General features: G+C 34.4%; 1 protein-coding gene across 1 annotated transcript in view; it reads right to left on the reverse strand.

Moving 5' to 3' along the window:
- Positions 1-16,193, reverse strand: part of GLRA3 (glycine receptor alpha 3) — a 173,897-nt gene that overhangs the window by 124,805 nt on the left and 32,899 nt on the right. The window contains exon 2 of the mRNA XM_015139540.3: positions 8,737-8,864. Coding sequence (XP_014995026.1) covers positions 8,737-8,864 — 128 coding nt within the window. The remainder of the gene's footprint in view (positions 1-8,736; positions 8,865-16,193) is intronic.

The raw sequence follows: 16,193 nt of genomic DNA on the forward strand, positions 1-16,193 counted from the left end.
TTATTTACAAAGCATATTTGGTGACTTAAAATCTGGATTTTAAATTATTTGTTAGGTTCTTTAAAAAGGTTTATAAATCATGGCATAGAAGCAGAATCCTATTTGTTCTTCCCCTTTCTCTTTCCCTTCGCTTCTCTTTCCTTCCCCCAAATGCTGCACTAAAGCCATTTGTTTGGGCAGTGCAAAATAGGCTTAAGTGCTGGGATGGCTGAGGGGATTGTAGTAACCTCAGGCAGGAGAGAAGGACATTGTGGAGAAATTCCACATGCAGGAAATGTTGGAGGCCCAGTGAGAGAGGAGGATGTGCCCATGATAGGGAAGCCTGGTGTTGGGTATTAGAACCATAGATGGGCAAGGTGTGTGTCTCCATGGGGCCATCCTGGCTTGCGGGGATGGAGTCTGAACAGGCATCTACACAAGGAGATGAACCTGAGGAAGTCTTCGGAGTCCCACCAGGCCGAGGAAGGCACTTGTGTAAAAGAAGTAGCAGCAAGCAAGGGAGATTCATTACATATTGATTAAATAAGTAATTATATTGAGAATAATGGGAGCCTGGTTTCTTGCTGTTGGAAGAGGAAGTTAAAGTATGGAAGCTTAGAAACTAGACTAAACATATGGTATTGAGTTAATCAGTGTGAACTCATGGTTTTCAAAAGATACAGAAGTATAGATGAAAATTGGTGTATAAATGTGTGTTTGTGTGTGTGCATGCATATGTGTGTGTTTATTTATGCTTATATGTGGGTATATATAGACTATCCTGGCAGGCACCAACTTAATCAGGTAATCAAAGTAAACATAACCAGTAATGGCAAAATCTGCCATGGTCCACCATCAGATAGAAGGCAGTCAAAACATATCATCATTCCTGTAATATCCCTGCTAAATGTACTACCTAATTTGAATCATGAGGAAGCATTAGACAAACGCAAAGTGAGGTATATTCTTTTAAATAACTGAATAAGAATATTTTTAAAATGTCAACATCATGACAGTCACGGAAAGAATAAAGTGCTGGTTCAGACTGAAAAAGACTATGAGAAATGACCAATAAAATATGAAGGGGTTCTAAACTGAATCCTTTTATCATAAATTATCAGATAATGGATGAAATTTGAATAAAGATCAGCAAATTAGATGGCAGCCATATATTCAACTGCTTTTCTTGTTATAATGGTTAGATTGTGATTATCGACGAGAATGTTTTTATTTGTAGTAAATACTCAAGTACTGGGGCATCAGGTCAACAACTTACATTGAAGTGGTTCAGAAAAAGCCTTTGTACTTGTAACACTTCCGTTAGCTTGAGATTATTGTAAAATAAAAAAAAGAGAAATAATTACTACAGAAAGAATTCATTAAAAACAAAAAGCAAACACCAACCAAAAATGCAGGGTTCAGATTCCAACTCCATCAACATTTCAAATGAATATGTATAGTTTTAGGAAAGCTTATTATTCAAGAGATACTTCTTGTTAAAATGAGTTTTTAAGTAAAAATTCAAATAGAAATGTACCTTTTTCAAAAATAATTGTAAACGTTATTCAAGAACAATAGTATCTTGGTGGATAGGAATGGTAAAAATGGATAAAGGAGACCTTTACAATGCTAACATTTACCCTAATAAAAGTACATGTAGAAAATGAGTTTGGGTACACATGCCACCCTTGGCGTAGATGGTGTTTTAGAATAGAGTACTAGAAAGAGTAAATTTGTGATGAAGAGAGAAAAGGATTAGTGAAATATTTAAGGGTAAAAGACAGAAACCACAAATACATTGTGAAGGCAAACAAAAGTTATATCTACATAAAAAGAGAGTGGCCACTGGAGATAACATAAGAAAACTTAACAAAAATGCAGTGAATACTTGGGAGGAAAACAGAATTGGGTGATTACTGAGAGAATACTTTCTGAAGTTGCACTTAAGAGTCGTAAGAGACCAACGGAGGGAGACCAAGATTAGGATCAAAAGAAAGAAGTAAAATCCAGCTGTGATTGGTAAAATATTCTAGTGAAATAATGTTTTGTTGTCTTATAAATGTACTTTTACTTGCAATTCAATTGTTTTATGTTAAACATGCTTCTAGTTTCAGATGACATCTAGAAACTTCTGTTTCAAGACAGAGAATTGAACATCATTTTCTTTTTCTCTGAAGACATAAAAATGATGTTACATAATCAAATTTTGATGAGAATAAATGTATCATACCAAAAAGAATAGGAGAAAAATTATAATTAGTTTAATGACATAAAATATAGAGGTAGATAAAAATGGTTGACAAACGAAACAGAGGCAAGCCTAAAATAAAAGCAAGCAGGGACTGCATGGAGAGGAGAAGGAGGTGGGGAGTGAGAAGAGGACCCCAGGGAGAGGGCCTGGTATCTGTCTTGAAAGCTTCCTGCTTCCCCTCTGTATTTCTGTTGAGCAACGGTGTCCTGGTATTTAGCCCTATGGAATTTTTGAGGAAATGGAAATAACTTCATTGATGATTAGGGCAAACATAGTACCTGACAGTACATCAAACCTAAAGCCTGCTCTATTTCACCATCTGTAGGACCCAAGAATAAAGCCTAGTCAAATCTCAACACTCACCTAAGCAAAGCTCCGGCCAGAGCAATGCAGCCTGTGTCAGAGTTCCCTTTCGAGGTAGAGAAATAGCAGAAAAATGGCCCTCCTATCCCACCCAAGCTAATCACCCCTCAATTCTTCCTGAGTCACAGACATTCTATCACACATAAGAAAACTAGTGGTTTAAAGAGAATGAACAATATAAATAATTTATCCTGCAGGATGACACAACAAATCATTGGGCAGAGAAGAAAAACAAAAGGGGCAGAATGCAATAAATGAGGCATTAAATTATCAGTTTAGTTAGTGCAAAGGAATCTCGTAATGCCTGCATTGTGAAAGGCCTAGAAAGCAATCAAACAGATTGGAACAGACAATCAACAGAAATACATTTTTTTTTGGAGTGTGTGCCTCAGAGAAGTGGAACTGTGCATCGTGAGTGTTGAGGGTGAACCGCTGCTTTTCATCACTGACACTTGTAGACATTTTTTTAGCAACTTCAGGTACATGATTGTTACTATTGTCATAAACAAAACTGACAAACAAATAAACATACAAATTAACACCTGCGTAGCAATTTGTAACACAACGTCCACAACTTCGCATTCAGGGAAAATGGTTTAGGATAAAGAGGATTGTGAAGAGATCAAAACACAATTACAGAGTTAAAATCTCCCTAAACATTCAAAAATTGGATAAATGGTACCCTGTAATATCAAATCTGTGATTCTGAGGACAAATCTGAACAGTTCTCTTTAAATGTAGAGGGAAAGTAGAAAGGAGAGAAGGGGATGAGTGAAATGTGCTGGGCACAGATGACAGGGGAAGATAGCAGAATTTTTTTTTTTTAAAAGAAGTATTGTTTTACAGAAATAACACAAAACAGTGCCAGCATAAGCAAAAATCCTCCTACTGAAAAATGTCCAGAGATAGGCAGAAAAAAAAATAGCCTATATATAAAGGAGCAGAAATCAAAATGAGATTTGACTTCTTTATGATATTAAATGTCAGCAGGCAATGAATCAACATCTACAAACTTCTGAGCTAGAATTCTGCAGCTCGATAATTGTATAAAGTTTCTTTAATGTCAAATGCATACAAAAGAGATTATCCTGGAATATTATTCAGTGATAAAAAGAAATGAGATATCAAGCCAGGAAAGACACAGAGGAACCCAAAAAGCGTATTGCTACCTGAACGAAGCCAATTGGAAAAGTCTAGATACTGTATGATTCTAATTATATGACTTCCTGGAAAAGGCAACACTCTAGAGACAGTGAAAAGATCATTGATTGCCAGAGACTGGGGGTAGATGAGGGGAAGTGGGAGAGAGAGATATTCAGAGCGCAAGCACAGGAGGTTTTAGGGCAGTGATATTACCCTGTATGATACAGTAATGATAAACACACGTTTTTATGAATTTGTCAAAACCCATAAAAATGTACAGAACAAAGAATGAACTCTAATGTGAATTATGAACTTCAGTTAATAATAATGTACTAATCTTGGTTCATCAATAATAATAAATATACCACATGAATATGAAGATGCCAATAACAGGGTACACTGTTGAGGAGGAGAGGGCAAATATGCCCTTTCCAATCAATTATTCTGTAAACCTAAAACTGCTCTTTAAAACAAGCCTATTAATTTAAGAAAATCAGAAAAACCAGAACTCAGAAAATATACGAGCACTACTCCTGTCTTGAAAATGAAAATCGATTTTAATTTATTTTATTTTATTTTGTTTTTCAGTGAATGGAAACAAGGCTAGAATATCCTACTCTTTAGTTTTCAAGTTTTAATTTATGTGTGTGTGTGTGTGTGTGTGTGTGTGTATATATAAAGAAGCTACCATTTTCAAGGATTATTAAGTCTTCCCTTAATTCTTCATCTGTCCCTCCAACTCTGTAACACCATTAGGCAGTGCCGTCCAGTGAGCACCACGGCCTGTAGTCTGTGCCTGGGGACGTGGTACATTCTCTCACTGGGCCAGTTCTGTTTCTGTTCTTTTCCCTAACCAAAAAGGCTTCTAAAGAGGAAAGATTTCAAAATTCTGAGAAAAAAATGGTGCAATCTACCTATTATTTTCATTTTCAAAATAAAAATAACGATTTCTTTTCTTTTTTTTTTTTTGCCTTTACAATGTGTCATATATTTTTCTCAGTCACATCATGGGATAAAACAATAACAAGCTAACCCGATTTGACGTGAGAAACACAAAGAACCCCTGATAACATCAAAACTTAGATGCAAATACACTGTTCTTACCAATGACCTTTGCCAAAGTGAACATAAAAATAACCATTTCTATACATAACATTTCTCCTCCTTAAGACCAAATTTTTGAAATAATGACTTGGACAAAATTCTAATTTCTATTGCATGATCAACTAGTTGAGTGATATTTGCAGCTTTACTTTCTAGTTCTTTTTAGCAGCTCTCAGAACATTTCTAAACGCATATGTCATTATTAAATGCCTTTTAAATAATAGTTTTTAAAATCATTATATTTAATAGGACTAAGATATAATAGAAATTTGAAGTAGTTTTTATACTTATGTCAAATTATCCTAAAGGCACTGGATCATTATTGGAGAAATCTGATTCTCAAAAATGTTTCAGATGAATTAATACTACTCTGGAAGTGAAGAGAACAGATTAAATCAGTGAAAAGGAAAGATAATGTTAATGAGTTAAGCACCTAATTATTTTAACTTATTTCAGTATTGATTTAAATAATGTTCAATGGAAGAGGCTGTCTTATCCATGGTCAATACCAATTTAAAGTGCTTTAAGAGAATTATGTATTTATACTTTTCTGTGGTACGTTTTAATAACATTAAACTACTTCGTCTTCAAGAGGTGAGATTTTTTTAAAGTGTACTTTTTAAAGAGAAGTGACCGAACAATAGAAACAAACACCATAATTTTGGTGTTTATAATTTCGGTTAAATAATACTGGAACATTTCTTATTTTTATATCTTTGAAAGGTAAAAATGTCATATTATTGTTATACACTTTGCTTTTGGCTAATGAGATTAAACATTTCCATTTCTTTTCTGTTAATTGTCTGATAATGTCCATAGTGAAATTTTATGTTTGCCTTTTACAAAACTTATGAATTCTAGACAGGGCAAACATATAGGTATTTTCCAATGCTTTCATATTTTATAAGCACTTTTCTATCAACTGATCACTTATCTAGGTATGTTATGTTTCTCTGTGTTTAAGAAGAAGGATCAAATAATTTTGGTTATTGTAATACATTTTTACGTATATTACAATTCCCATTCTTCTTCTTTTCTTGGAGATAGAGTCTTGCTCTGTCACCCATGCTGGAGTGCAGTGGCACAACCATAGCTCACTGTAACCTCGAACAACTGGGCTCAAGCAATCCTCCTGCCTCAGCCTCCCGAGAAGCCGGGACTAAAGGTGTCTGCCACTATGCCTGATTAGTTTTTGTTTGTTTGTTTTTGTTTTTGTTTTTTTGGCGAGATGGGTGTCTCAGAACTGGTCTCTAACTCCTAGCCTCAATCAATCCTCCCGCCTCAGCCTCCCAAAACACTGGGATTAGAGGCATGAGCCCCCATTCCTCTTTTAAAACTCTTTTAGATAATTATGCTTATTTAAAAAACTTTAATATAATATAACACTGCTAATATTCATGTCTCTAAACTCGCTTACTATTAATTCATTGTCTTTGACAATTGAATGGGAAAGCATACATAACACCAATTTTAAATTAGTTCATTTGATGAGCTAACTAGATTTCTTCCAAAAACATTGATGTGGGGAAAGGTACAAAATCAACATGGCAAGGGATTGTATTTTTAGTCATGTGAGCTACCACAGAGAAAAAAAAAAAGATTGAGATATTATCAGGAGAACAGATTCTTAATTTTCTACTTCTATGTTTGATGAGTTTATTTTTGCCTGAGGTGAGGTGGACCCCTGGTACATGACAACACAAGGGCTGATCGTTCTCACCTTCTTTTGTGTAAATATCTTCTGTTAGGTATTGGATTCAGTTTGTTAGCACCTACATATCCTCCTGTTAGCCGTAAGGAAGAAATGGCATGTAAAGACTACTTTATTTATATTCCAATATTGGGCAATGAAATGATGGTCAAACGATTATGATGTTATTTTATCCAATGAAATGAAACAGAGTTGAATATGCTTAATTAGGAAATGGAGTTATAAGTATGTTTGCTGAAGTCAATAATATTTGACCCTTGCAAAAGATGAAAAAGCAAAAAGTGTTAGCTAAAACCTAACCTATTAAACTATTATTTTTGTATAATTGATAATATTATATTTGGTTATTCAATGCAGCCTGCATTGTTTTCCTGATGTTTAGAGCACAAGATATTTTGAAAAACAATGAGAGAAAATCTCTGTTTTTCTTTTTCTTTTTCTTTTTCTTCATTTAGTGACACTGGGGTGTAAGCATGAATTTTAGTCTCCCCCAAAATCTAATCACTTCTGATCTGGCTTGGTGATCAGCTTATTTTTAGGAATGCATTTTTATTTAGAAAAGAATCAGTATTTGTTTTAAGCAACACCAAATCCTTGGGGTCCTTTCCTGAGCTTATATATAAATAGTGATAATCACATTTTAAAATAGTTTAATGTTTCTATTGTCTTTTAAACTGTTAAAATAATAAACCAACACTAAACTTTCCAAGAGAATGGCAAAAGCTCTGTGGCCACTCTTGTGTGGTTAGTAACTTATTTGCAGTTTTATTAAAATATCTGCTGAGACTGCTTACGTGATTTTTAAATATTCACAGACATTTAAAAATAGAATGCATTTTCTTCTTTAATTTTCAGTGAAAAGAAAGCAATACTTCTGAATCACTGAATATGGACTCACCATAATGAATCTGCTAATTCCCGATTATGTTTCTTGTGGTTTATTTAAATGACAATTTCATATTTTTCAAGATCAATTACTGATTAGTTCTCAGTGGATTCACAGGAATATTGCTTTCCCTCAATTTGGAAAACATCATTAAAATACTGAAATTTCTCATTTTTATTTGTATATTGTACCCCGTAAGCTGTACTATTTTTGCACAGCTTGTACTCCGTGTTTTTCTCCTGAAGTTAAAAATATTTATGGTTGAAAAGCTTAAAAACAAATCAAGAAGTGTGATCCACAATTTAAATATTAAATTCATTCTAAAATTGAATCAATTCATAATTTTCTACTCAGACATTATCAGTGAGTTTTACTTCTTTTGCTACTGCTACCCAACCTTGATATTTTTTACTCCATTCTAGTTAATTATTTCACCCACTTCTAAGCAATTCTTTTTTTCTTCCATAAGGACAAATTCAGGAAAAATGGTCATTATAGACAACACTTTTTTAAACTTTAGCAATGAAATAGCTTAACCGAATCCCATGAAAAAGTCTATGTTCTTTAACTTTGTTTATTTTCTTTACTGGGTAAAGTAATATTCAAGGACATGTTAAATAAGTTGGGGTCTGGAAGCAGCTTTCTAATATTTTACCATTAAAGTGAAATTACAGGATATATTGTGGTTCTGGATAAGTTACATATCCTTATATAAACATGTTAGTTACAACTATATTAAACAGAAGAATAAAAAGTGGTGTTTAAATAATTGACAATTACATTCTTTCCTAGAAATTCGGGTAAAGAATTTGGTAGGTGGAATAATGTCTTATGTATTTCAAAGGCTGTCAGTTAGCAATCCAGCCTATTTCCCAATAGATGAATTCAACAATGGTTAGATTCCTCACAATATAGAGAGTACTACAGTGGCAGATTTAAAAAATGGGAAAGTGCATCACTAGCAATTAAAGTAGATTTCATTCGAGTTAGTTAGAAAACTGATAGAATAATTAAATAAAAGATACCTACATACATGTATATTCCTGAAATCATTGGTCAAGACAAGAAGTATTGTAACAGTTAGCGAAGGCAAAAAAACTTAGCTAGGCCAAAGAAGGTAAATTATGATAATTGAGAACATGGGAATGGATTTCTTTCTCAAGACACATCTGTGACTAATGCAGTATTTGGAAGATTGTTGAAAATAAGCATTAGAATTTCTTGTGGAATCAATTTAAAATTGTACCTTGTTGAAGAATATTTAAAACACACATATAAAGTAGCAAATAGAACAATTACCTTTAAAATTGGGTCTGATTCTTGCATCATATCCTGATGTCCTCCCCATTAATTTATCCAGAAAATCAGAAGGTGACATTGGAGCACTTCGAGATCTTGCACTGTCTGTTTCCTTTGTGGCAACCAAACTACAAATAAGAACAAAAATGTAGACTTTACAAAAAGGAGCATTTCTAATCATTGTTACCTACAAGTACAAAATAGCAATGCTAAGCTAAATATGTTTGGCAACAAAATATAAGACTTTAGATATCACACAGTGAAGATTATAATAAGATAGACATTTACAGATTTATAGTCAATACTTGTGAGGTTTCCTATCTATTCAGTCCAGTTTTCAGAGGTGGCATTCTTTTGTATTAAACCTGAAAACAAAGGCCACTTTCAAAATATTAAGCTTTCAAATCTGTATTTACAAAAGCTTGATATCTGATAGCAATTTTTAACCAAATGTATCCTTATTGCTTTAGGTGTAAGAAAATATGAAAATTCAACTGTGAACTACAATCTTATTGCTTTTATTGAGGGAAAACATCACCTTTCAGGTTTTGTGAATTTTTCTTAGCAGTAAAAAACTTCTGTCTAAAAAGTTAAACAATCACATTTTTTTCTTCAATTAGAGTGTTTCCTGAATTGGTAACACACCAAGTTAAATTCACTCTACTTTCACCTACATGTCATTAATCTACAATACCTTTTGTTCAGATCTAAAATTTGTGTGTCACGACTGAGAAATTACCATAAATGTACCATGTGTACCTGGATATTATATTAGACCTGTGTCCAGGAAAGGTAGTGTGTTCCTATATTCTTTTCATCCAAATTTTTTCCTTTGTGTCCAACTACTTGTCCCAGAAACCCATAGTGTAGGCTATTTCTCCTGTCCAGGTTTTCACTTACATAGGCTTCTCCAACAGAAGTTGGGCCTGCTTGTTGAGATCAAATGGTTCTTTTTATCCACAGAGTTTTGCTCAGGAATGTGAAACTGACTTTCTGGAACTGATGTGTCCAAGCTGTTGTCACTTCCTGAAGATCATCAATCATCACTTGCTCCCAGCTCTGTCATTCAACTCAGGACATTGCCAAATCTCAAACCATTTGGGTCACCATATGATCATAACAAGATCAATTATTAAATTCCTTAGATATCTCCTGCCAGAATTTTAGTGTGAAGTAAAACTGGGACTTAGAGTCATCATCATTAAGTTGTCTACCACAGGGATATATGCAGTGATTCATGGGCACAGTTTTAAAATCTCATCAATCTCGGTGATAATATGAGAATGAGATTTCTGTAAGCACAGAATCACAAGTTACAGTATCTATTAGCTGTTGCCCTGTTCTAGAGGTTCTGTCCTGTTCTGGGCACTCTGAGTCACTTTCCCCAGTGATTCTCATTCTGTCATTCTTGCTTTCTTCCAGAATGGAAGCATTTTTCTCCCTATTCTGTTGGCTCTATATGACTTCGTGATCCTTTATCTCTGATTATTATTGCTCGACCAAACTGTCATTGTGGTCACTGGGAAGTTTATTCTAATAAAAAAACATTATAATAATACAGTTTTTTTTTAAACTATCTTCTCAATGACTCTAGAGCTCTCTTCTACCATCTGATTTTAAGGAAGTTTTTTCTGTCCTATCAAGAAGCATTTGTTTATATTCCATGCTTCAAGAATAGTGTGGAAAAGCATCGTTGAAGCTTTTGTAGCTACATGCTGCTGCTTCTAAACCATTCTCTTTATTTCCCTTGCAAAATCTCTCTTTATTTCCCTTGCAAAATCTCTCCTTTCAATGACCAGAAAATAAACTTCTACATCCTCCTACCAACAAATATACCAATTTACCTTGATTTGAACCAATAATACTCTGCCTCCTTCTCTATTACAAATACTAGATGACTGTGTATACTGAATACAATCCTTCACATTGAGTGTGGGAAGATTATCCTAGATTATCAGGGGCAGTTCTATATGCAACAACATACAAGGATATTCATCCTTATAAGAAGGAGGCAGAATTATATCTGATGAGAGACAGAAGAAGGAAGGCAATGTGACCATGGAGACAGGAATTGGGGTGACACGGCCACAGCGAAGGAATGCCGGCAGCCACCAGAAGTTGGAAGAGAAAAGGAATGGATTCTACCCCAGAGTTTCTGGAGGTAGCATGGACCCACTCACACCTTGATTTTGACTCAGTGAATGGATTCCAGACTTCTGGCCTGCAGAACTGTTAGATAATAGATTTCTGTTCTTTGTGGTAATTTGTTTCAGTTGCCATAGGAAACTAATACTAACCTTCTAGTGAATTTTTCATTTCTGTCAGGCTGCTTTTCAACCCCAGAATTACTCTTTGGTTCTTTTTTTATAATCTCTATCTCTTTATAATTTCCTTTTTGGTGAGATATTATCATACTTTCTTTTTAGCTCTTTGTACATGGTTTCCTTTAATTCTTTAAATGTGCTTAAAATAGTTCATTTGAAGTCTTTGTCTCATAATTGCAATGTCTTTGTTTCCCTAAGCATGCTTCTATTGATTGCATTTTTTCTGTGTTTGGTCCATACATTTTTGTTTCTTTGTGAAACTTATAACTTTTATTGAAAACTGTACATTTTAAGTAATATAACTCTGGGAATCATATTGTCTTTTCTCCCCAGAGTTCGTTGTTGTTGCTCTTTTTTAAAGGGACTTTTCTGAGCTAATTCTGTAAAGTCTACTTTCTTTATAATATGTGACCATTCTACTTGGTTAGCTTAGAGATCAGCTAGTAATTGAACATGGATTTTATTAACTTCTAGAGCCAATAAGTCTCTCAGTATTTGCTGGGGGTTCTGTGTCATGGGGTCATACCTTCAACACTATGTCAGGCAGTTGATTACTCTAGACTTTACTTTCACTTGTGTGAGGCCTAAAAGTCAGCCAGAGTTGAGAGCTAAGGGTCTTTTCAGGTCTTTCCTGAGCATGCGCACAACCCTGGGTGTGTTACTTTGCTAGATCTGCCATGACATAGTATCATGAACAGGTGGCTAATGCAACAGAAATTAACTTCCCCACAATTCTAAAAGTCCAAGATCAAGTTGTCAGCAGGGTTGGTTTCCTCTGAGGGTCTCCTTGTTGGCTTGTAGATGTCCACTTTCTGTTTTTTCATATGATCTTTTCTGTATGTGTGTCTGCTCTAACTTCTTATAAGCACACCACACATATCGGATTAGGGCATATTGTTTTACCTTAATTACCTCTTGGTAAGGTGACAAACCTTACCTCCAAATAAAGTCACGTCTGGAGGTAGTGGCAGGTAGGACTTCAACATGAGTTTTGGGAGAAAAAAATTCAGCCCATATATGTGGCTTTCCAGATAACCAGGAATATATGCCGATTTTCCAAACCCATATGGACATATCATTCCAATGCTTTTCCATTTAACATTTTTGTTAAGCATATTGTTTGTCCCCACTATTACTGATTGCCTTAGGCATCTGTGAAGTTAAAAATTGACTCTAAATGTTTTAAACAAACTTCTCCAGGAAAAGGGCTTTTGGCGGTAGGTGAACTCCAAGTTAGGTCACAGAAAAATAGATTTGCAAATGGTGTATTCCAGAAAACCTGCAGGCAAGTCAAATAATGATCATTCTTAAAGAATAAGGCCTTAAAGGAGTTCGGACTCCATGCTGTCTCCTCTGGTGGCTGCCAGGTTGTGGATTTGTCCTCTAATTTGGGGCTATTGGTTTACTTTGTCACCACAGAGCTGAAGAGAGGGAGTGGGAAATAGAGCAAATTATAATGCCATAAATCCCGCTGTTTTTACTAAGAGAAAGATATTTTTCTTTAGTAAACAACTTCAGGAATCACTACAAGCCTCTGATTAACTGTCAGGCTTTTGAAAAATTTGATTCTCACAATTATATTTTTGCCAGTTTTCTTGTTGCTTTCATGAAGGAGAGAATTTGTCGATGTCCTTACTCTCCTGTATTTTTCTTACTCTACTGTTTTTGCTGATGTCACTCTCTAATAATGCCTCCCTAGACTTATTTTTATATTTGTTTTACTGTATCTTTGCTTTAAATAACCATATTCCTCACAGTTCCATTCTGGAGCTCTTCCTCTGCTCTCTTTGTGAATAATTTTATTTACTCTCATGGTATCAACTGCATACCATGATACTATTTTGTAGGTCTTTCAAAAAAACACCTTTATTCATAAGTAATGTCAAATTTACATTTATTTATTTATATTTAGAAACAGGGTCTTGCTCTGTTGCCTAGGCTTGTGTGCAGCAGCATGATCATAGCTCTCTGCAATGTTGAACTTCTGGGCTTAAGCAATCCTCCTGTGTCAGCCTCCTAATGGGGTCTCACTATGTTGTCCAGGCTAGTCTCCAGCTCCTGGACTCAAGCAATCCTCCTACCTTGGCCTGCCAACGCACTGCAATTACAGGCATGAGCCACTGCACCTGGCCAAGATTTGCTTTTAAAAGAAAGGATGCAAAGTCTGTCTTTAGGATTTTCCTATAATATATGTCCAAAAACTGTAGAGTAAATATTCTAAGTGATTGTTATTCTTGTGGCAGTAATAAAGAAGTGATTATATCTATATATCTATCTAGGATCTCAATTTTCATATATATTTTCAGATACAGCAAGTATTAGCCAGCACAAGAAAGAAAAAAATAAAAGACTAAGATTTAATTAAGATTAAAGATTTAATTAAGATTAAATCTTAATTAATTTTAGATTTCAGATTTTCACTATCTACCAATAACTTTGACAAAACAGTAATTTTATTTATCTAGGCAGATCAATGCTAAATTTTAATGATAATAATCTCTCTTGTATTTATACAAATCATATCTTGCAAAAGTCAGTCCTTTTCTAGTTTTCATTAACCCATTTCTAAACTATTTTTACAAATGTTACAATTGATGATCAATCTTAAAATAGAATAAGAAAATCAAAAAATCACATTTTTCTCATCTCATACTAAGCAATCATTTATCCATTGCAACCGGCTATTATAATAGTTTAATATTTGAACCAATGTGAGAAATAAGGTATTAAAAATTTTCCAATAGTGGATGTAGAGATGTCATCTCTGTATACTTTTTAAAAATATATTACTCCAAATACAAGTAGTGGTAGGGACTGGCATGTTAAGTGCCATGAGATGCTTGCATTTTTTGTAGTATATGATAATGTTGCTTAAGAACTCCTAGAATCCTGGACATTTATAGGAAGGCAACAGCATTAAACAATCAAAATACAACACAATTTTATGCACACGCACACACACACACACACATACACACCACACACCATGCTCACTATAATTGTATTGTCCCAAATTCTTGGTTGAATATTTCAAACCCTATTAGCAAGCACTCTCAGCGCCCAAATATTCCTTTTGAATAACTAAATTAAAAAAGCAAGATTGTTGTTGTTTAAATATGACAAACTCATTCTTAATCTTTTTAAAGGTTAAAAATTGTTATTATTTTAAATCTTATTTCATTTCTTTTGATGTATTCAAAAAAGAATAATTGAGCTACTGCAATAACTGCTTTCCTGAAATTTGATCTGATATTGGTTCTGTAAAAATTCTATTTGAAATACACTTTCATTGCCAAAAATATTTGCTTCCAAGTATATTATGGAAAAATCATGACTAATTTACCAGGGTTGGGAATATATAAAAACCATTTAACAGGGGACAATAGTTTTATGAGTAGTAGCCCATTCATTTATTTATTTAGCAGCCATTATTGACAAGTTCCAAGGAGCCTGGCATCATGCCTAGAACAGTCTCAAAGAGAAAAAAAGTATAAATAAATACATAATTATATATATTTATATTGCATCTATATAACCTCAATGTTTAACCTTTTTAAAGATCAACTTGTTAAAATCGTTTCTGCTAATATATAAATTTTCCTTGTTTATGCAATTAGTAATTAAATTAAGCTGGGGGAAGGAAAAGATACCACCTCTTATCACTAACATAGACCAAGATGAAAGATACATCTTTGGTTAATACCCTTAGAAAGATGTGAGTTATTTCATCTTGTAGCAGAAAATCTACTAAAATTATCTGCTTTCTCTAAAAACAGTTATATATTTTATAATCCAATGTCTCATTTTTTTTCTATTCTTCTTTTTTTTTTTTTTTTTTTTTTTTTTTAGACGGAGGAGTCTCACTCTGTCGCCCAGGCTGGAGTGCAGTGCCGCGTTCTCGGCTCACTGCAAGCTCCGCCTCCCGGGTTCACGCCATTCTCCTGCCTCAGCCTCCTGAATAGCTGGGACTACAGGCACCGGCCACCGCCCCCAGCTAATTTTTTGTATTTTCAGTAGAGACGGGGTTTCGCCGTGTTAGCCAGGGTGGTCTCAATCTCCTGACCTCATGATCCACCAGCCTCGGCCTCCAAAAGTGTTGGGATTACAGGCGTGAGCCACCGCACCCAGCCTTTTTTTATTCTTTAATACTTAAGATTAAAAATATATTTTACCATGAATGTGAATTAAACACAAAATTATGGTTCTTTTGACATGGCATTTAAAATTAATAAAAGCACAAATATAATTTGATAAATGTATTGAGAACTATACATGAAATACACATTGGGCTGGGATGGAGGAGGAATATGTAATAGATGATAAACTATTTTTAAAATATAATACACAAACTTTTATAAGCCTTTTATCAAGGGAGACAAGTTTACTACTAATAAAATTATAGTGCATTTATTATGTAAAAGTATCCTTTCTTATACCATAATGTAATCAAATACAAGGCATATATTACAAAAATTATTTTTGAGTTCTTATATAATTTGTTAGATGCAAAGCACTGTGCTACGACCCGTAAAGTATATAAAACACGAATCTGAATCTTTAACATGTTCACAGTTCAGTTGATTACTCTGTGTGGTCTCCTTATGAAGTGAGCAGGAGCTGCAAAATGAGATGACACTGAAGTGAATGATCAGTTGGTTCCCTTCTTAACACGGTGTGAGCAAAATCCTCACGTTTTATAACAGAATTCAAAACCAAGCTCTACAGATTGGTGCCTATAAAATGAGAAAATTCTGAAAAGATAAATATTTAAATTTTCTTTATGAGTTGCTATGTTCTCAATGCCACATGGTCTCAATGCCATGCATTTTGGACTCAGCAAAATTCATATGTTAAAATCCTAAACCCCAAGGTGGTGGTAATAGGAGTGGGGACCTTTGGGAGGAGATTAGGTCATAAGGGCTCCAAATGAGATTAGTGCCTTTCTGAAAGAGGCCCCAGAGATTCACCTTGCCCCTTCCACCATATGAGGTTACAGTGAAAAGAGAGTGGACAATGTACCGGGAAGCAGGCCCAAAACCAGACAATTTGCTGGTGCTCTGATCTTAGACTTCTCAGCCTCAAGAACCAGGAGAAACAAACTGTGTTGTGTATAAGCCATCCAGTTTATAGTAT

This window comes from Macaca mulatta, chromosome 5 (genome assembly GCF_049350105.2).
Source record: "Macaca mulatta isolate MMU2019108-1 chromosome 5, T2T-MMU8v2.0, whole genome shotgun sequence".
In the NCBI taxonomy this organism is placed as follows: domain Eukaryota; kingdom Metazoa; phylum Chordata; class Mammalia; order Primates; family Cercopithecidae; genus Macaca; species Macaca mulatta.